Raw genomic sequence first — 22,345 nt, 5'->3', positions numbered from 1 at the left:
CGTCCGTGATCTGCAGTCCCCGGCGGGCTGGAAGGGACGCCGGGGTTGCCTCGGAGATCTCACCCTTCTCCAGTTGGCCCATCTGGGCTCAGCCGCCCAGGGCTCTCAGAAGTTTGGCCACCCAAACCCCGCTGTTCCCTGCAGGCCTGACCTTGGATAGGGCTACCTCTCCCTCTGGCCTTGGGCCTATTTTCTTCCACCTTAGACCGTGGGATGCCCAGTTCCTGCAGGGGCTGGGACCCCTTCTTAGCAGCAGCATGCCAGCTCTAGGTGGGCTGGGCCCACATCTGCCCGACGGGAGGGGCTTCCCACTACTCCCCTCCTCCTCCATGTGATCCAACACTTGGCCAAACTGGGGTCCAGGCCAGGGCCCACAACTGGAAGCTGTGAACATCAGTACAAACCCTCTGAGTGCGTGGGTGTGGGTGGACATTTCTGCACACCCCTCTTCACTGGTTTCCCCCGCCGCCCCAGGCCTGGCTGTTTGGCGGGATTCCCCTAGGGTTAACGGGGGTGCAGAGTGGGGTTGATCCCGCAAGCCACGTGCTTGGGCCATGGCTTCAGACAGACGGGCTGGAAGGCTGTTAGTGAAGGCGTGAAGGAAGCAGGCGGCGGGCAGAGACGGAGGCCGCGGGAGGGTGGCGGGGTTAGGCTCCATGCTGGGGCAGGTTAGTAGCCGGGACAGAGGGCACCTGGGATGTGACTCATTCCCCCTCTTCCCTGCCCTGCTTCCGATTCTGCTTGACCCTACGGGTGCCTCCAGCCTGGGGTTTGGCATCCAAGCTCGCTGGCAATAGATTCTCCTACCCTGGGAGGGGTAGTCCCAGCTGGCAAGTGAGCTGGGTCTCAGTCTGCCTCTCTTTCTCTCTCTCTCTTGCTGTCTCTCCTCTTTCTCCCCCTCTGCCTTGCCACCCACCCTCAACCTGGGGGAGGAGAAACGGGCCTGAGAGGAGGCCCCTTGGGGGTGAGCACTGTGCCAGTCTTTCCTGGATGAGAAGGGGTGGGGCAGAGGCTCCCTCACCTCCTCCACGCAGCCTCTTTGTCCCTGCCCTCCCCCTCCCGCCCCCTCGGGCGCCCCGTGCCATAGAGGAGCCAGGGCAGGTAGCTGGGGCCAGGGGAGGGTACACACCTGCACGGACCGCACCAGTCCGTCTGTTGGTTGAGGCCAAAGCGAGCTCGGCATTTCTTAGGCGAGCCAGGATCTGAACACAGAAGCATGCGAGGCGGAGAGGGGCAAGGCAGAGGCACAGGAAGGACGGAGGCGGCAGAAGACGGGGAAGAGGAGGAAGGAGAGAACAGGCGACATGTTTTAGACACCTTTTTTTTTAAAAAAAAAAAAGAAGAATCCACACGCATGCTCCCACGCAACCCAAAACCCTGTGTTTCAAAGCAGTCACAGCCCGAGCTGAAAGAGAGCTCGGTTAGTCCAGCAGCAAAGCAGGGGCCTTGCAGCACAGCACGGGAGGAGGGAACGGGGTGGGGGTGTTGGGGTGGTGTGTGGAGGAGGTAGAGGATTGAATGTGTCCTCTTTTTCCCCACCTCAAGCAAAGCTTTGCTCAGGCCTATGACTCATGGGATCCCTGGGTGAGGGGCTTTGGAAGGTCATTTGGCCCATCCCCCTGCCTCTAGATTCAAGCATGCCACGGCCCCATGAGACACCCCTGCGATGGAGTACTAAGTGCACAGGTTGGACACGATCCCTGCCCCAGATGGGGCTCACGGTCTCAGTAGGAGGGAGAACAGGTATTAAACTCTGTATTACAGCTGGGGAAACTGAGGCCCAGAAAAGGCAAGGAGACAGAGTAGGCAAGCAGAGGAACCAGGACCAGAACCCTGACTGCCAGCCCTGTGTTCTTTCCACTAGACAACACTGCTTCTTTAGCCTCAGGACCCGTCCAGTTACTCCTCCGGGGAGCACCTCCACACCCACAGCTTCAGCTACTACCTCGATGTGGATGACTCCTAAATTTAGGGTTCTTGCCCCATCAGCCATCTCCCACTTCCTCTCCCCCACCTGACCACACCACAGGAAACTCCTCTAAACCATAAACTCCTTACTAGCCTGCCAACTCTGTTGTATTGCACCCTCCCAGGCGCTTAGTAATAATAATAATAATAATAATAATAATGATGATGGTATTTGTTAAGTGCTTACTATGTGCAAAGCACTGTTTTCTAAGTGCTGGGGAGGTTACAAGCTGATCAGGTTGTCCCATGGGGGCTCACAGCTTTAATCCCCATTTTACAGATGAGGTAACTGAGGCACAGAGAAGTTAAGTGACTTGCCCAAAGTCACACAGCTGATGGAGCCAGGATTCGAACCTCTGACTCCAAAGCCCATGCTCTTTCCACTCAGCCACACTGTACTACGCTCTGCACACAGTAAGCACTTAATACATACCACGGATTGATTCACTAGTTGGTCCCTCCTGGCACTTCAACCTCGGGAGATCCAAAATGGAACTCCTCATCTTCCTTCTCAAATCCTCTCCTCCCTGCAACTTTCCCATCATAGCTGATGTCCCCGCAATCCTCCCTGGCCCTGAATTCAGCAACCCTTGGACTCTGCCATCTATTTCTACTCTCGCGTTCAGTCCGCTCTAAATCTTGTTGATATTTCCTCCACTCTTTCCCAGATGGGCTTCTTACTCTCTACCCAGGCCACCCTTTTGCCCAGATGTCACCAATCTATTTGTTCCTTTCGGCGCTGGGCCCAGGCTTGACAGCTAGAGCAAGCCCAGTTCTGCCTCCATGGATCTAGCCCCCCTTACGCCCCCCTCACCAAGCAGATGTGGTTCAAACATAAGAAGAATAGAGGAGTTAGAGGGCCAGGATAGTCCTAACAGTAGCCAGTGGGCACCCCACTATGTACGATTCACAGTAGAAAGTGCATGGGTGCGACAAGCCTGGCTTACTGGGAAGAGCCCGGGCCTAGGAGTCTGGACCTGAGTTCTAATTCCGGCTCTGCCACTTGCCTGTCATGTGACCTTGGGCAGGTCGCTCCACTTCTCTAGGCCTCCGTCTCCTCATCTGGAAAATGGGGATTAAATCTCATTTCCCCCCTACTTCGGACTGTGAACCCCATGTGGGACGGGGACTGGATCCTACCTGATTATCTTGTATCTACTCCAGCATGTAGTACAGCGCTTGGCATATGGTAAGCGCCTAACATATACTATTATGATACTAAAAATGAAAATTATTATTAAGTGATGTATTTCCTGCCTACAAGGGAGTATATTCTCTACAGGGGAGGGAGGCGACTAGAGTCATCAAAATAAATAATATATATACATTCAATGAACCCACATACCAAGGATGGACATAAATACCTAAAATGCTTGAGGTAGCAGCTGGAGGGTGGGGAATTAAATGGGGAGGCTTCCTGGAGGAGGGTCAAAATGACTTACCTGGAAACCAGTAGTTTAGCCCAACCCTTCAGCCTTTGCCCTCCTCTCCTGCATACTACTCCACTGGTAAACTGAGCTATTCTAGGTCTTACTGGGGCTTACTACTGTAAGGGCAGGGGGCACAATGTTCAAACAGATGAAGAATGGGGTGCGGGACACTCACATAAGCACTTGCCAGATGATCTGTGGCTCAGCTTCCTCACTGGTGTATCTGCCTCCGATCTCTGGCTAGTCTAGACTTGCCTGCCCGTATCGTTTTTCAAAAACATCTTTCTGCAAACGTCTCCCGCCTCCTTCGGCACCTTCAGTGGCGAACCACTCCTCTCTATATCAAGCAGAAACTCCTGACCACTGGCTCGAGACATTTCCATCCACTCTTTTCTCCCACTCTCGCTTCCTCTGTCACTCTCTGTCTCTGCGATGTTGACTGACTCCCTGAGCCCCTTTCTCATCTCTCCCACCTCCAACCCCTGGCTCGTGACCTTCCTGGCCCCCAGACCGCAGACGGCTCTGCCCACCTGAAATCTCACCTCCTCCAGGAAGCTAGGCCCAATTGAATTTTTCTCTTCCCTCGGCTACATCATCACCTCACCTTGGCCCTTCCTTTCCCACCATATACCATCGACCTGCACCTGTGCTCAGCAACTTCTCCATCTTCCCATTCTCCTATCTGTCCTCCTTGTAACGGATTTTGCATCTGCCCCCACCCATTAGATCCTGAGCTTTGTGAGGGCAAGAATTGTGCCCTTCTGTCCTCTCCCAAGCAATCAGTACAGGGCTATGCACACGACAGGCGTTTAATAAATGATATCGATTGACCTGCTTACCTGTATTGGATTCTTGATGCTTCTCTCGTGACCGCCTTTTCTTCTTTCCCTGCAGTGGGAAGACAAAAACTTGAACCTCGGGTGTGTGTCAGGCTGGGGCAGGGGCAGGGCTGGCACAACACTGCTCTCGGGGAGGGAACGCGCCCCCCCAGGAGCTGAAGCCCATGGCTTGGCTAGCTGAGATGAGGTCGGGGGAGTGGGGGGGAGGATTTGAAGCTGTGCTGGCTTGGGTGAAGAGAGGGCCAAGGGCCCTGCCCATTTGCACACACTGGCCCCTGGAGCTGGGGATTCCCAGCATGGGACAACTCCCAGTAGGCCTACTGCCCCATGGCTTGCAACAACAGGTGCCATGTGCCACTCATGGTCTTCATTGTCTGTACCCCTCACACCTACTGAACTGGCCCAAATCCCGTACCCCAAAGGGCGACGATGGCCAACAGAAACCTTTGCCAGGCCCGCAAGAACCCCCATCTGCTTATCCTCCCCCACCTCTGTCTGTCTCTCACTCTCTAACACACACCCACGTATACCCTGCTATGGAAGGGCAACTACTGTCCTCCACCCAGGTGGAGGGTCCCTGCTCTCAATCAGATGTCGGCCCCTGAACAGTGTGGGGGACCCCCTAGTGCAACGGTGAGGCAAGATCAACTTTATCCTAGCCCGATCAAGCACCGCCTCTTTCAGGACTCTCCCGGATGCTCCCCGACCATGGGTGCAGCCCAAGGAACGGCAATTCCAAGATGGATCTCAGACCTCATTCGGGCAAGTACCCTGCCCTCCAGAGCCCACCACCACCCTCCCCACGGCCCCTCCACTGGCAGCTGGGCACTTTGAATGCATCCATCCTGACAGCCAGCTGGCAGGCGAGGGAGGGGGGTACCCAGCTGGGGCAAGTGCGAGCCATAAAACCAAAGCCAACACCTGGGGAAGGCTCCAGGAGCGCTGGCACCTACCATTGGTGAGGCGACTACCTCCCAGCGAGCTGGTATCCCCATTTCTTGCCCCAGGTGGGCGTTTGGATCTCTAACCCGCACGGAGCCTGGATTTTCCCAGGAAAGATTCTTCGTGGACTAGCGGCAGCCCATGGTGCTTGTGGCGCATGGTCATCGTGGTTCATGATCTTCATGGCCTGGCGAGTTGGGAGTTTTCCTAGCTTTCAATGCTTGCACCCGAGCCAGGCTGCCCGTCTTCGCCCATGGGGGACGGGGTCTCAGCCGGGCACACCCACACCCCCTCGGGCTTGTGCTCATCCTGCTCCTTCAGCCTCAGCTCCGGCCACATGACCCGGTGGCGGGGACCACAGCAATGCCAGTGCCAGTGGGCTGGAAGCCAGTTACCATGGCAACATGGAAATGGACACTTCTGGGAACAGCTGGCAGCTGGGCCTCCTCACCGTCTCCTCCACCAGCAGGCCGGACCCCCAGCCTCGAGGGTGAGGGTGGTCTGGCTCTCCAGGCCACGGACCAGGTGCTAGCCCCAGTCACTCAGGGCCGAAGAATGCCCAGAGGGGACTCGCCGCACTGAGATCAGCTGCCCCTCTGGTCATCCCAACCAGAGCCTCAGTGGGTGAAAGAACTGCCGCCCACACCCGACTGTCTGGGGTTGGGGGGCTGCCCACAAATGGGCGATTCTGGAACAGATTCTCAAGGCTGCAGTCAGAGGACACGTTTTTAGCCTCTGACGATGCTACGGTCCAGCTGAAAACTGGGAAGGTCTGCTGCCGCAGACGGAGCAGCATGGCACACTGAAAACTGGAAAGGGGCAGTTCAGAGAGACTGAGGGATAAGGCAGAAAAACTGGAAACAGCATCAACATGACAGCACATGGGAGTGTGTGTGTGTGTGTGTGTGTATGTTTGTTTCCCACTGGCCGCTCCTAATGGTAATTGTGAAGCACTAACTATGTGCCAGGCACTTAAAACAGATGCCGCCCGTTAGTCGGAAGCACAGTGGTGGGTCGGGGGAGGGGAGGAGTGCCAGGTGACAAGATTTCCACGCCATCAAGAATGAGGACAGGGTCATCAAGGACTCGAGACCCGCCGTGGCGAGGAAGCCGAGCCCTCCGAGCTCACGGCCTATGGGATTCTGCAGCTCTCGTGGGTTTTGGAAGGGGCCAGGAGCCCGGTGGCTTGGGCAACAACCACCCACTCAGGCACATGTTTCCCGTGGGATCCTCTCTCTCATCCTGGTGATGGAACCCACTACAGCTGGACAGCAGAATCCCAGAGACCCTGAGCGGAACTGATACTGTCCTTGGCGGGCAGAGCTTGAAGGCTGCAGAGCAAGAGGGAAAGGGTTAAGGGAGACCTTGCGTTCCCGAAGAAAAAACCCACACGTGATGGGCAGACGGTTGACTCTCAACTATCCGTGGCAAAGAGCTGCACTCCCACCAGCTGCCAGTCACCCTGTCTTCCCTCTGGCTTTCTCTGCCACTCAGGAACACTGATGATCTGTAGTGATAATTCTTCCCGCCAGCCAGAATGCCTTCTCTCTGCCAGTCCGGGCCACTCGTAGAGCCAAGAGGAATCCAATTCTTTTCCATTTCACCGGATCCGTTGTTTCGTACTATGCGCGTTGCCGACCCTCTCCATTAGAGTAGGTTATGAAGACAATCGATTTCCTGAGATTCCTGGGGAAGCTCAATAAATGTGCAGTGCAGAGGGGCCGGTGACTTCAGGACGCTGATCTCGGCTCCGCAGTAGTTTCTTCAGCCTCCATTCCCACCAGGACACTCGCTGTTCTAGTTCTTCCGAGTCGGGGGCTTCGTTGTCCCAGGGCCAGGGCCAGCCACAGAGCTCTCAGTACCTCATCGGCCTTTCCCCAACCTGGCCATGCTTGTCTGCTTCCCTGCCGTCTCGTCAGTTGAAACTCCATAATCAGGAGGGTCCACTTCACGTCATGTCTGGGTGACCGGGAGATGCTTCCATCGAAAAGACCAAGACTCCCTGACTCTTAAGATTCTTCCCAAAGCTGAAAGACCCCGCTTAGTGGGGATTAAACCCCTAAAGCTAAGCTGTGCCAACACTGTCTCCCCACCTCTAGATTGTAAGCTTGTTGTGGGCAGGGAATGTGTCTGCTTCTTGTTGTATTGTACTCTCCCAAGCTCTGCACATTGCTCTGAACACAGTAAATGCTCAGTAAATATGACAATTCAGTAAATATGAATGCATGCATGCATGAATGAATGAAAACCTCTGGCACCAGGCTGCCTCATGCCCATGGCACAGAAAGCTGGCACTGGCACAGGCCAAGGGAGACGATGAATGGGCAGGTCCAGGCCTGCCCGGGTGGAAAATCCAGGCCCCAGTGCTAGTCAAGTTCATCTCCAGGGGCCTGGAGTCTGAACCAGTCACAAGCTCCAGGAAGGAACTGGGTGCAGAGAGAATGAGGGAGGGAGAAGAGAGGGAGGGAGGAAAGGGAAGAGGGAGTGAGGGAGGAAGATGTGTTATGTCCTCTTGGAACTTGGAGCTCCAGGAGCAGCTACAGGCTTCCAAGCACATGCAGCAGATTGTCTGTGAGCAGCTGCCCACTGGGGACCGTGGTTCTCCTCAAACGGATCTGCCTCAAAAGAGGTAGTGGCGTGGAGGGAGGGAAGGGGAAAGGAGGGGGCAGTACTTCTGGATCAGACCCGTCTCTGTGCAGTGAATTGCTGCTCTGACTAGGATCTGAACTGCCAGACTGGGGGACGGATGGATGGATGGATGGATGGGTCCAAAATGAGCCCAGAGACGCAGGGCCAATGGAGGGTGATCTAAATCAGTCAGGACAACGTGATTCCTGTTAATTGCTCACACAGTGGGGGTTCACCTTCGGCCCCACCACTTAACGTAGCTAGGCATATCAGGCTGAGAGAAATGGGCCCAAGGTGCAAAGCGCCGGGCACAGGTAAGAGCTATTCCAGAAAGAGAAATCGTGAGCCCCTCCCTCCACCCACCCCCGGCCCTACAGCCCTGTGAACTGCACTTGTCCTGGGCTCTGAGCCTCCCTGCCACCAATCACCCCGTCACCGGTCAGTCTGGGAAGGATTGCTGGAAATGGCCAGACTAGGATGAATTTCTGGAGGCTGGTGGATTCCGGAATCTATCTGCAAGGCTGCCTTCATGGTTTCTCAAAGCCTTGCATATTTGGAATCCAGGCCCATGAACACCCGCTCTCTGCTGTCACGGTGGCCTGCGGCTCAGTGGAGTTCTGTTTCACCTGGGTCAGCCGGAGGCCGGCTGGGCATTCTCCCCTGCTCTGCCCTGTCCGCTCACCAATTGAGCACTACAAGCCCACCCATACTGGCAGCCTCCAAGGACTCAGGACTCGGTTCACTTCCCAACTCCCCCGGCTCTGGGAGGAACGTGGCCCTGGAAACCCTCCAGCAACTAAGCAACAGCAGCCGCTCAGACATTTTTCATCGTCCCCCAGCTCCCCGACGAAACGTCTGTTTTAGACTTTCGTAATTCAAGATCCTTTTAAACCAAGACTTCTCTTCAAGCCCCCACTGGGAATGGAATACATTGCTCATCTTGCCCAGTCAGTGAATCTGGTGGCCCCGTCTCGGTCCTCCCTGCTCCCCTTCCCCGGGGGGGGGGGCTCTTGGGTGCCCCCCTTCCTCGCTCCCTGTGTGGGTCTCACCCACAGCCTCTCCTGGGGCACCACGAAGCCCGAGGGCCCCGTGGACTCCTGTCAGGGGCCAGAGTTCTGGCCCTAGGGAGAAGGGCCACAGTAAGGAAGGTGGGAAAGAGGGGGTCTCCCACCCCCCGGGGCACCCAACACTCACATAGTTGTCTCTGGCGGACCAGCCGGGGTAGAGCTGCATGTGGAGTTGTCGCTCCTTGCGGGCTAGTTCGTAGTACTTGGCTTGTTCCTCCCGTGACAGCGCGTGCCACTGTAGCAGAGATGAGATCGGCCTTGGGTGACCCCCAGCCCACGATTCCCTCACTCGCCCTCCCAGGATTTGGGCCGGCCCGCTCTCCTGGAGACGTGCAGGGCCCGGGAGATGCCCCAGGCGGGGGCAGGATCGATGGGTAAGGTCTCATCACTGCTGCTGTCTGCCGAGGCTCAGGAGAGGGATTGTCCACGGACATCCTGACCTGGCCCCAAGGGCAGCTGCTGGGGCTTAGCCGCCTGAATCCCAGCGGCTGATAGGTAGAAGACCCAGCTTCCCTCGTCTTCCCTCTTCCTCCCTCCGATCTGTGTGGAGGCCCAGGGAGAAGCCCTCCCTGTGACTGCCTTTCCTCTGGTCTCTTTCCTTGCTAGCCTCCAGTCTGGTCCAGTCCAGTCCAGTTCAGGAAGGTCAGAGATCTAGCTGCCTTCTCTCTTCCACAGCCTTCAAGGCCGGGCTTCATCAGACACCTCGGCTCCAGGAGCAGTCCCCCCACCCCCTCATGAGGGCGCGGCTCCCCTCTCTCACCCGTCTCCCCAGGATCTGGTTGATGGCCGCGCTCTCCTTCAGCGTGCACTCCGCGATGACCTTTGCCCTCATCTCTTTCATGTACAGCATGAATGCATTGAGGGGTTTTTTGATGGTGGGCTTCTTGGCTTCTTTCTCCCGCTTGGGCTCGGGCTGGGGTTTCCTGGACGGGAGGTGAGACGTGGGGTGAATGCCGAGGCCTGCCAGAGGTGCCGCCTTGGCGTTGTGAGTGCCAGGGTGAGAAGGGGACGGGGATTTTGGCGGTGGGGATTTGGGAGTGAGGATTGGGAAGGGGCGGGCTTCACAGGGCCAGTGAGGCTCAGAAATCTTGGGGGCCATCATCCCCACCACCCCCAAGGAGTGGGTCGGGGCAGAAGCCGACCGCTCGCTGACACCCAGGACATAGAAAACCCATTGGATCCTGGCACGGAGGCCAGGCTGGCTCCTTCAGGCTTCCCTGCCTCCAGCGCAGTCTGGCTTACAGTTGAGCTGTGGGGAGAAGGCCGGGAGACCTGGGCTCTTGTCCCAGCTCTGCCACTGGTCCGCAGAAGGCCCCTGAGTAAGTCACTTAACCTCTCTGGGACTTGGTTTCCCCATCTGTAAAACGGGGATACAGATACCTACCCCACTTGACCTCACAGGGATAACAGTTGGCATATGTGCTTTTGAGTTCTTTGGAAGACACGGAAATCTAACGTTCTTAACAATCATAACGGTGTTACATCCTGATGCTAACCAATCAATCAACTGAAGCTAAAAATGAAACCAGTGGATGACAGTATTCTAAGCCTACAGTGATTCTCATTTTGGTACGAATATTTGACCAAGGCTCAACTACTGCCTGACCAGGGACAAATGGCCCTGGGTGGTCCCCTCTTCCCACTCCAACCCCTATCTGCTGGGTAGGTGAGCCCAAGTCCAGCCAGGTGACTGAGGAAAGTGCAGCAGAAGGAGCTAGAAGGGCAAGGTAGAGTCATGGAGCAAGGGAGTCGGGGCCCTCTGGGGTTCACAGGTCTGCTCTTTAGAGAAGCAGTTGGCTAACCTAACCCTAGCCCTAATTCATGGGCCTGTGAATCAGAAGGACCTGGGTTCTAATCCTGGCTCCTCCACTTGTCTTCTGTGTGACCTCAGGCACATCACTTCAGTTCTCTGTGCCTTAGTTGCCTCACCTAGAAAATGGGGATTAAGACTCTGATGGACTGAATCTGACTAATCAAGTCAGCTTGTATCTACTCCAGCGGTTAGTACAGTGCCTGGCACAGAGAAGCCCTTATTCATTCATTCATTCATTCATTCATTCATTCAATCATATTTATTGAGCGCTTACTGTGTGCAAAGCACTGTACTAAGCGCTTGGGAAGTACATGTTGGCAACATATAGAGACGGTCCCTACCCAACAGCGGGCTCACAGTCTAGAAGGGGGAGACAGACAACAAAACAAAACATATTAACAAAATAAAATAAATAGAATAAATATGTACAAATAAAATAGAGTAATAAATATGTACAAACATATATACATACACAGGTGCTGTCAGGAGGGGAAGGAGGTAAGGCGGGGGTGATGGGGGGAAATACCACAAAAAAAACCAAACTCCACAAAAAACCCTCAGGCCAATCCCTTAACTTCTCTGGATCGCAGAACTCCTCGATTCCACGGGATTACTTCACTTAGGGTGTTTATTAAGCCCTCATAAGGGGTCCGTACAAGGTGATAATAATAACAATAATAATGGTTAAACGTTTCCTATGTGCCACCCACTGTTCTAAACACTGGGGTAGATATAAGGTAATCGGGTTGTCCCACATGGAGCTCACAGTCTTAACCCCTATTTTACAGATGACATAACTGAGGCATAGAGAAGTTAAGTGGCTTGCCCAAGGTCACACAGCAGGCAAGTGGCGGAGCGGAATTAGAACCCATGACCTCTGACTCCCAAGCCCGCGCTCTTTCCACTAAGCCATGCTGCTTAGCAGTCCCTTACAGGGCTCACAGTCTAGATGGGCAGGAAAACAGTGATCTTCTGTTTTACAAATGAGAAAACTGAGGTCCCCGGGAGGTTGTGACTTGCCCAGGCTGGTAGCAGAGACTAGAACCCAGGTATCCCAGCTCCTAGTCCCATGCTCTTTTCACTAGGCCATAAGGCCTTCCCTTTTTAAAAGTTGCAGTCTTTCTTTGCTCCTCACTCTCTGTCCCTCTCATCAATCAAAGGTTATGTATTGAGCACCTTTCTCCAGGCAGAGTCTTGTACTAAGCACTTGGGAGAGTTCGACAGAACCAGCAGACGCAATCCCTGCCATCGAGAAGCTTACAGTCTAGCAGTGGGAACAGGGATGCTAAAATAAATTACAGGTATGGGGAAACAACTGAGTTGGTAGATATGTACATGAGTGCTATGGCTGGGGAGGGGTACCCAAGTGCTTAGGAGAAGAGGAAGTGCTGACCCGGCAGTAGGTTGGGGGGAGCTTAGGGTGGGGAGAGGATAGATAAATCAGGGAAGGCCTCCTGGAGGAGGTGTAACTTCAGAAGTACCTTGAAAATGAGGAGAGCCATGGTGTGCCACAAGTGAAGCGGGGAGAGAGTTCCAGTCAGAAGGAAGGCTGTGACTAAAGTGTGGGCAGTGTGAGAAATTAGAATACAGCCCAGCAGGTTGATTTGAGCAGAGTGAAGCGTGCGAGCACGAGGAGGGGTATAGTGGGAGTGAAGTGAGGATAAATAGGCAGGAGAGAATAGAGTAACAGGAATTACAACTTAACATGGAGAGGAATGGGCACCCAGTGGAGATTTAACAGGAATGGGGAGATGTCCACAGAACGGGGGAGAGGCTGGAGGCGGGGAGCTCTGTGTGGAGGCTGATGTAGTAGTCGAGTCTGGATAGGACAAGCGTTTGGAACAACACTGTGGCAGTTTGGATGGAGAGGAAGGGAAGGGAAATCAATCACATTTATTGAGCGCTTACTGTGTGCAGAGCACTGTACTAAGCGCTTGGGAAGTACAAGTTGGCAACACATAGAGACGGTCCCTACCCAACAGTGGGCTCACAGTCTAGAAGCGAAAGAGGAAAAACCGACATACTGAATATGGAGACCAAAGGAGAGGGAGGAGCCAAGGATAACAGCAAGGTTTGGGCTTGAGAGGCTGGGGGTGGGGCGATGGTGCTGTTGAATGATGGGAAAGTGGCAGGAAGGGGAAGCTTTGGGAGGGAAGATGAGGAGTTCAGTTTTGGACAAGTCGAGCTGCAGGTGCTGGTGAGACAACCATACAGAGATGACCTGGAGGCAGGAGGAGAGCTGAGATTGCAGAAAGGTCGGGGATGCAGAGGTAGATTGGGGAATCATCCGTGTTGAGCTGGGGGCTGAAGTCGTGGGAGTGGATGACTTCTCCCAGGGAGTGGATGGAGAAGGAAAAGAGAAGGGGAGACCCAGACCTGAGCCTTGAGGAACCCCTACAATTAGGGGGTGGGAGACTGAGGAGAAGCCCGTGAAAGAGACTGAAAGAAAGTGGCTGGAGAGCCAGGAGGGGAAGCAGCAAAGAAACTGAGATTCCCACGCCGGCCTGCCCGTCCATCCACCTGCCCTCCCGCCCTCCCTTCCCCCCGTCCCTCCCCGCCCCCGACTTACAGGTTGCGGTCGTAGTGGTCCAGCTCTTGTTTCCCAGAGTGGGGTCCGATGGCCGGGTGTGGGATGCCAGGGCTGTGCATGCTGGAGCTCAGCATCAGTGATGGGTGGGTGAACCTGCGGGGGGCAGAGAGGCCATGGGCATGGTGACTCGCTGAGATGCTGCCACCTCTCCCCTTTGGGGGCTGGGGCTCTCCAGGGGCTTCAACTCCAGTCTCTCTGCCCTTGGCCCAGCCAGCAGTCTGAAGAGCAGGACCCCCTCACTAAAGGGCGATGCCTCCTGGGGTACGGAGAAAGGCACACATACCAGAGACACTGGGGTTTGTGCACAGAGAGCTGTGGCCTTTGGGTTCAAAGCCACCGCCACCCCCCCAACCTCTGCATATACACACAAAACCAAATCCCGTCTCCCAGGTTTCACGGCAGCGGAACTGGCGTCTGAGTCACCCGGCCCTGGAGCTTGGGTGGGGAGAAGGGCGGATGCCCACGACGTAAAGGTGAGAACCAGGCCCCTGTGGGTTGTGTGCTTGGGCCCCCTGGCTCCAGCTGAATGGGAGGCAGAGGAGGATGTCCTGGCTTCCCGGCCAGGGGGTCAGGATGGGGAATGAGGGTGTTTGGTGGATGAGGGGGATGAAGGAAGAGGGCCAGACGGGTCAATGATCTCGGGTCTCCTGGAAGGTCCAGCTGGGGCATAGATCAGAACAGGGGGTCCCAAACTTGCTGCCCACAGGGCTGCAGACGGGACAGCTGGGCGGAGTAGGATTCCCCATTGAGTCGCTTCATTTGTCGGCACACCATCCCTTCAGAGGCAAGTAGTGGAGGGGAGTCTGGCCCCCGTTCTAGGAGAAACCTAGGCTCAGAGTGGCTAGCCCTCACTAGCCCAAAGGCTTGATAGCTCAGTCAAGAAGCCAACTAGTCTAGGGCTCCAGACCCATTCCCCCTTTCCTGTTACCCCACCCTCGGACCCAGGAGCAGCACAAAGAGCAGAAGCAGAGTTGTGTGCGTGCACACGCAAACACAAACACATACACACACTCACACACACAGACACTGCTGATGGCCCCAGGTAACTCTCCGCCTGGACCGCACAGGGGTCTGTCTTGCCCATTGTCTGAGGTGGGAGCAAGATGGTGACTGGGCCTGTAGCAGCAGAAGCAGCAGCATTCAGTCAGTCATTTGTATTTATTGAGCGCTTACTGTGTGCAGAGCACTGTACGAAGTGCTCAGGAGAGTACAACACAACAATAAACAGATTCCCTGTCCACAACGAGCTTACAGCAGCAACGAGATGAGGTGAGGGAAGAGCGGCGGGTCTAAGAGGTAGGCCTGGCCCAGGCCCTACACGGGACTGGTCCCAGCAGGCCCCCAGCCCCATCACCACCCTCTTTTCTTTGGCTGCTCTGCACCTCTGGGGGTTGAAAGACGGGGCGGACATCACACTGAAAGCAAACGTCTCGTCCTGCGGCCCACACCCGCACGGGGAGGGCGGGAGGCGGGCCTAGTCCCCGGACCTAACAGTCTGCTGCAAGCCACGGCGGCGGACACTACAAGCTGCGGGAGGCCGGCGGGGCCGTCTCCTGTCGCACACAGAACCGCCCGTACTCACCTAGGATACGGTGCCCCCGGGTTCACCGTGGTCGAAAAGTGCTGTCTATATCCACATGAGGGGGAGAGGGGATAGAGAGGTGGGCTCGTCCTGTGATCAGGGAGAGAGAGTATGAGCCGAGATTCCCCGCTCCCACTGAAGGCCGGACAGGAGGAGGCGGCGGGAGGAGGAGAGATTTAGGTCAGACTTTGGGAGGGTTTTCTTCCGGGACGGTGGGAGGGGTGAAAAGCAGGGGAGACTGTGGAGTTTCTTCCAAGGAGGCTTGAGGGCTGGAGGCAGGGGGATGGATTAGATGACCTCCCTTCAGACAGAGGATGGAAAGGGTGTCCACCCGGTAGCCTCTGTCAGGGGCTGACAGAAGCCCTGGGGTTTGTGGCTCCCTCTCCGGGCGACGCTTGATGATGATGATGATAATGGCATTTATTAAGTGCTTACTCTGTGCAAAGCACCATTCTAAGCAAGCGCTGGGGAGGTTACAAGGTGATCCTCGACTCCGCTCTCTCATTCACCCCTCACATCCAAGCTGTTACCAAAACCTGCCGGTCTCAGCTTCACAACATTGCCAAGATCCGCCCTTTCCTCTCCATCCATACCGCTACCCTGCTCGTTCAAGCTCTCATCCTATCCCGTCTGGACTACTGCATCAGCCTTCTCTCTGATCTCCCATCCTCGTGTCTCTCTCCACTTCAATCCATACTTCATGCTGCTGCCCGGATTATCTTTGTCCAGAAACGCTCTGGGCATATTACTCCCCTCCTCAATAATCTCCAGTGGCTTCCAATCAATCTGCGCATCAGGCAGAAACTCCTCACCCTGGGCTTCAAGGCTGTCCATCACCTCGCCCCCTCCTACCTCACCTCCCTTCTCTCCTTCTACAGCCCACCCCGTACCCTCCGCTCCTCTGCCGCTAATCTCCTCACCGTGCCTCATTCTCGCCTGTCCCGCCATCGACCCCCGGCCCACGTCATCCCCCGGGCCTGGAATGCCCTCCCTCTGCCCCTCCGCCAAGCTGGCTCTCTTCCTCCCTTCAAGGCCCTGCTGAGAGCTCACCTCCTCCAGGAGGCCTTCCCAGACTGAGCCCCTTCCTTCCTCTCCCCCTCGTCCCCCTTTCCATCCCCCCCATCTTACCTCCTTCCCTTCCCCACAGCACCTGTATATATGTATATATGTTTGTACATATTTATTACTCTATTTATTTATTTATTTATTTTATTTGTACATATCTATTCTATTTATTTTATTTTGTTAGTATGTTTGTTTGTTTTTTTTTCTCTGTCTCCCCCTTTTAGACTGTGAGCCCAATGTTGGGTAGGGACTGTCTCTATATGTTGCCAATTTGTACTTCCCAAGCGCTTAGTACAGTGCTCTGCACACAGTAAGCGCTCAGTAAATATGATTGATTGATTGATTGATCAGGTTGTCCCTCATGGGGCTCACAATCTTAATCCCCATTTTACAGATGACGTAACTGAGGCCCAGAGAAGTGAAGTGACTTGCCCAAAGTCACACAGCTGACAAGTGGCGGAGCCGGGATTTGAACCCATGACCTCTGACTCCAAAGCCCATGCTCTTTCCACTGAGCCACGCTGCTTCTCTACAGCAGCGCTTGTCCCTCCGCCCCTCCGTCCCCTCTGAAAGTTTCCACCTGCCGCTCCAAGCTCCCCGAGCCTCATCCGTCCCTCCGTCCCAGCCCGACCCCTGTAAAGATGTTTGTACGCATTTATTACTCTATTTTATTTGTTCGTATTTATTCTATTTATTTTATTTCGTTAATAGGTTTGGTTTTGTTGTCTGCCTCCACCTTCTAGACTGTGAGCCCGCTGTTGGGTTGGGACCGTCTCTAGATGTTGCCAACTTTTGTACTTCCCAAGCGCTTAGTACAGTGCTGTGCACACAGTAAGCGCTCAATAAATACGATTGAATGAATGAATGAATGAATGAATGAATGAATGAATGAGGCGCCTGCACCACCATCTCCAGCCACTAGAGGGTGCGGCAGGCCCACTGTTCACATCCTCCAGCCCTGGCCCTGAATCCAAGCCAAAAAACCCCTTTGGCTTCTTCCATCTGACCTGCCAGAAACATTTCCTCTTCTAGCTGACAACCTTACAAGCCGAGCAAGAGGACGGAACTGACACGATGGCAATCCCCCACTAACCCCCATCCTGGGAAAATATGGGAGGCTGGCAGGGCTGAAGCATCCGGACACGGAGCTGCCTTGGGCACCTGGTTCCTCTTGCCTGAGCCTCCCTTTGGGGGTTGAAAGGTCACTGCTCCGAAATCTGGTCCCGGCACCATCCCTCAGGAGCAGCTGCTTGGCTCACTGGCAAGAGCCCGGGCTTGGGAGTCAGAGGTCGTGGGTTCTAATCCCAGCTCTGCCACTTATCAGCTGGGTGACTTTAGGCAGGTCACTTAACTTCTGTGCCTCAGTTCCCTCATCTGCAAAATGGGGGTGAAGACTGTGAGCCCCACGTGGGACAACCTAATCACCTTGTAACCCCCAGCGCTTAGAATAGTGCTTTTAACAAATACCATTATTATTATTCCAGCCCCTTCCCTCAGGGGAATTTCCATTTATCCTCTTTGGGACAGAGTGACAAAGGCCCTCCTCTGAGGGAAATGTCCGCCAATGCCCTGCCCCTCCAACACTGGACACGACGGGAGCAAAGCAATGGGGACGGTAATGGAACAGCCAAAGCAGGCACCGTCCTCCTTCGGGACTCACTCTGCCTGGTGACCTGGGACCCGATTCTAGTTAGAATACTAGCCAACGGACTCCACTGAAGATTGTGGGAGAGGACCAGGACCGGCTTGGGTAGCCGGCTGGCTCCACTCCAGGCCGCGACCGAACAGAAACAAGTCCCCCAAAGGATGACCCTTCTGCACCTCGGGTCCGAGGGGACGGATGAAGCCCTCCAGGGCTCCCCTGCGGGAAAAACATCATTGGCTGGAGAGGGAGTTTTCAGCCTGTGGGAGATGAGGGAGCCAAGGACAATTGGGGAAAACACGACAGGGCAGACAGATGAGTCTCTTCCAAATTCCTGGCTTTGGGGCAGGTGAAACCTCAGCCTTTTACTAGGGCACTGGAGGGTCATTATTGCACACTGAATCCCTCCCATGCAAACGAGAAGGGTGGCTCAATGAGGCATCCAGAATTAGCCCCAGAATTAGTCTTTACTACAAGAGAAGCCAACAAAACAGCTTCCAGCGTGGTGGGCAGGTAGTAACCTGAAAGGCATTTCAGGGTGGAAGGCCTAAATTCCCAGCCTCAGCCTTCTCTCCTCTCCTCTGTTAGGCTGGGCTGGGGCCAGGAAGCACTGCCTGACCAAAGAGATCACGGCACTGGTTTGGGGATGAGGGGGTCTGTCTCAGCCACCAGAACGGCGACTGTACCGATAACCTCTGGCAGCCCTGGGCTAGGGTGTCTCTCACCGGGATCAGGTAGAGCCAATTCCCCTCATCCCCAAGCCATTGGGGTCCAGAGGCAATGTGGGAAGCCAGATGGACCCAGGCTTCCCCAGCTCCTGGTCTCACTCCTGGCCCGCCAGCTTACACTGCCATTCATTTGGCAAGGACCGGTATAGAGACCGCTGGGCAGACCAGCCATTCCGGCTACGGACCTCCGTCACAGCTTCAGGCTGAAGGGAGCAGGCCCCACTGACCCCCGTGGAGCTGAGGCCACACACCATTCCCTAACAAAGCTGAAAGTTCGTCTGACCCTGGTGCTACCAGCCCCCAGCCCAAGAAGGGGCTGAAAGTATCCTGGTTGTCCTCCTCTTCCCCAGGGGAGAAGCTCAAGTTCATCACCAGATGCCCAATGGGACAGTGCCCTCATCACTGACACAAGGGCCACCATCTCAAAAACCAAGCTTTGTTTAGCCCTACAAAAATCACAGGGCACAATCCCTTACAGCGTTCGGGGAAAGCAAACCTAATTTTTACCACGCTGCACCCTAAGAAGTTACCACTCCTTGGACTTCTGGGCAACCCTGGACAAATCACTGAACTTCTCTGGGCCTGTTTCCCTAGCTGCAAAATGGAGCTAATCCTTTCTGTCCTTCCCTTGGAAGGTGAGCCCTGTGTGGGTCTGGGTCTGAGCCTGCTCTGCTGATCTTGCATTCACCCCTGTGCTAGGCATGTAGTAAGTGCTTAGTAAATTCCATCACTTCCTAGAAGCCAGCTGGGCCCCAGCAGGGATACAATCCGTCAAACCACCAATCCAGACTCTGAAGCTCCCGCCCTTCTCCCCCCGGCCCCACCCCCGTGGGGGGAGAAGACACCTGAAGTTAATCCCAAGCCACACTTGCTACTCGGGGGGCCAGTAGAGCAGGTCTGGCAGAGCAGTGGTTGTGCACGGAGCTGGAGGGTAGTCTGGAGTCCCAGCGCCCCTTCCATTCATTTCACTGCAGCCGCAAGAATCTATCCATCAACCCCTGGGGTGGGGGGCTCCAGCTCCTCAGGACCCGGGGCCGGGAGAGGTGGGGGGCACTCTTGGGATGGATGGATGGATGGATGGGGAAAGGAGGGGAGCCAGTGTTTCGGGGAGGATGGGGGGAATCTTCTGGAGGGGCGGCGGGGTGGGACGGGGTGAGGCGGTCAGGCTCCGGGGATCAAACGACGAGCCTCCTGGGACTCGGTGGGAACAAAGTGCCGCTGGGCGACGGAGCAGAAGGAGGAGGAGGAAGCGGGAAAGGAGGAGGAGGAGGAGAAGGAGGAGGGGAAGGGGGCGGAGAGGGTGAGGTGACCGGCTGGCAAGGGGCTGGTGGGCCCAGCTGAGGTGTTTCCAGTTCCTCAGCCCCCAGCCCTGGGGGAGCTCATCCAGGCACAGAGGGAGAGGGAGCCCCCGGGGGCCACGCGCTGGTCGTCCGGCCCTCGCTACCAGCCCGGTGGCTGGAAGGAATCGTCTCAGGCTCCAACCAAGACGGCCCACTGACATTTCCTCAGGCGGCTTGCGGGAGACAAGGGCCAGGACCCTCCAGGGGCAGGGGCCGCGGAGCATTTCTTTGGAGAAGCAGCAGGACGGGCCTGGGAGTCCGAAGGTCAGGGGTTCTAATCCCGCCTCCACCACTTGTCTGCTGTGTGGCCTTGGGCAAATCACTTCACTTCTCTGTGCCTCAGTTACCTCATCTGGAAAATGGGGATTTGAGACTGTGAGCGGGACAGACACTGTGTCCAACCCGATTTGCGTGTATCCGTCCCAGAGCTTAGTACAGTGCCTGGCACATAGTAGCATTTAACAAAACCATTATTATTACTACTATTACTTTTTTTGGCTCATAAATCTGGTCCATGACACAGATTTCCTCCTGAGGTAATGGACCAAGCAGCGTGGCTTAGTGGAAAGAGCATGGGTTTGGGAATCAGAGGACATGGGTTCTAACCCTGGCTCTGTCACTCATCTGCCATGTGACTCTGGGCAAGTCACTTCTCTGTGCCTCAGTTACCTCAGTTGTAAAATGGGAATTGAGACTGTGAGCCCCACAAGGGACAATCCAATTACCTTCTATCTACCCCAGGGCCTCGGACAATGCCCGGCACATTGTAAGCCCTTAACAAATACCATATTATTATTGCTATTATTATTATTTTACTTGTGTTGAATGCTTCTAAATAATAATAATAATAGGGATATTTGTTAAGCACTTACCACGTGCCAGGCATGTGCTAAGCGCTGGGGTGGATACAAGCAAATTGTGTTGGACACAATCCCTGTCCCACGTGGGGCTCACAGTCTTAATCCCCATTTTACAGAGGAGGTAACTGAGGTATAGAGAAGTGAAGTGATTTGCCCAAGGCCACACAGCAGCAGACAAATGGCAGAGCTGGGATTAGAACCCTCGACCTTCTTATTCCCAGGCCCAGGCTCTATCCAGTACACCATGCTGCTTCCCCAGAGTAGCATGTTTTGTACCCGGTAGGTGCCCTTCACAGGGCTCAGCACACAGTTGGCATCTTGCACAGTGCTCTGCATCCAATAAGTGACCTTCACAGTGTCCTGCATACTACTGGTGACCCGCACGGTGCTCTGTATACAGTAGGTGAATCTCCTTGGACAACGCAGCCCCAAAGACCATTGCAGCTGGGAAGCATCACCCTGAGACCATCTTGCCTCAGGGTTCCAGCAGGTAATAATAGTAATTATGGTATTTGCTAAGTGCTTACTACGTGCCAGGCACTGTACTAAGCACTGGGGTGGATACAAGCATATCAGGTTGGACACGGTCCCTGTCTCACGGAGGGCTCACAGTCTCAATCCCCGTTTTACAGATGAGGCAACTGAGACTCAGAAAAGTGAAGTGACGTGACCTTGGGCACGGTCACACAGCAGACAAGTGGCAGATCCGGGACTAGAACCCACGACCTTTCGGACCCGCGCTCGATCCGCTACACCATGCTGCTGCTACATGCGGGTGGAACTAGGAGTCCTGCCCAGACTAGCTAGGACAACTCTGGATGCCACCATGTTGGATGTCATCATGCACATTGAGGTATGCAATCCCCTGATCGCTTCCATCCCAAGGATCACAAACAGCGCTCTCCCCACCCACGAATCCCCCTCCCCCTCAGCCTGACTCCCCCAGGCCTCTCACACACCTCAAAGACCCCACTGATCTAGTCCAGCCCCTGGCCTCTGAGCCGGCTGACCCCAGATCCTTGCAGGGGGGTGGGGAGCCAATCCCATTTTTCCATTCCCCAGGAAAAGAGATTTTACAGCCTCCATTAGGCTGGCCTCCCTTCACTTCTGCAAAATCCCTCGGGCTCAGCTTCATCACATTTCACCCAACAGCCCTGAAAGGGGACCCCAGACCCTCTGCCTGGGGAATCCGTGTGCCCAATGCCAGGCTCCGCCAGCCTGTGTGGGTGGGGGAGCTGCTGTGAGTTTCGCCGCATCTTGGCCCGCCCTCTCTCCGTGCCCCTAGGCCTCATACTTGGAGAAGAGGGGTCCGGCTCAGCCCTGTCCTCCACAGGGGTGAAAAGGTGCGAGTTTGAGTTTCTATTCTGGGGGTCGGCCTGCCCGCCCAATGACACGGCCTGCCCGGCTGCCTCAGTCACTAATAAACTCACTTCATCCTCGTGGTTAAGGTGCAAACCCTTTCAGCTGTGATCGCGGTGGGGAGCTGAAGAAAATTTCCTGCAAAACCGACCAGTGAACTCCACCTTTCCACCAGCTAGCAGTCACCCCCAGGGCTGCTGGCCCCGGGAAATTCCGGGCAGGCCCACCCAAGCCTGCCGGGGGTCCTTGGCCGGAGTCAGGCCGGGGCTCCGAGTGCAAAGAAAGGGGTCGCGATCCGTGTCAGGACAAAGGTGCCTGCTCCGTTTCCCTCTTTCTGGAGCCCTGGGCACCTCTCTGTGGGCTTTTCTGGCCACGGTGCTGTTCTGGTGCCCAGGCACCAGCACGGACTACAGATTGGGCCCAAGAGCCACTGGCCATCGAGGGCACCTCCAGCCAAGGCCCAGGTCTACCTTTCTTTTTGGGTTAGCCACA

At 55.4% G+C, this 22,345-nt stretch overlaps 1 protein-coding gene across 1 annotated transcript in view; it reads right to left on the bottom strand.

Annotated features, from left to right (window-relative positions):
• The window catches only part of TCF7 (transcription factor 7), an 82,554-nt gene that overhangs the window by 808 nt on the left and 59,401 nt on the right, over window positions 1-22,345 (bottom strand). Inside the window, exons 4-7 of the mRNA XM_038772609.1 lie at window positions 13,257-13,370; window positions 9,635-9,797; window positions 9,002-9,109; window positions 4,238-4,286 (exon numbers count right to left, since the gene is read on the bottom strand). Coding sequence (XP_038628537.1) covers window positions 4,238-4,286; window positions 9,002-9,109; window positions 9,635-9,797; window positions 13,257-13,370 — 434 coding nt within the window. The remainder of the gene's footprint in view (window positions 1-4,237; window positions 4,287-9,001; window positions 9,110-9,634; window positions 9,798-13,256; window positions 13,371-22,345) is intronic.

Source organism: Tachyglossus aculeatus, chromosome X1 (assembly GCF_015852505.1).
Source record: "Tachyglossus aculeatus isolate mTacAcu1 chromosome X1, mTacAcu1.pri, whole genome shotgun sequence".
Classification (NCBI taxonomy): domain Eukaryota; kingdom Metazoa; phylum Chordata; class Mammalia; order Monotremata; family Tachyglossidae; genus Tachyglossus; species Tachyglossus aculeatus.
The sequence above is the reverse complement of the archived record's forward strand: the minus strand, read 5'-3'. Positions and strand labels throughout refer to the sequence as shown.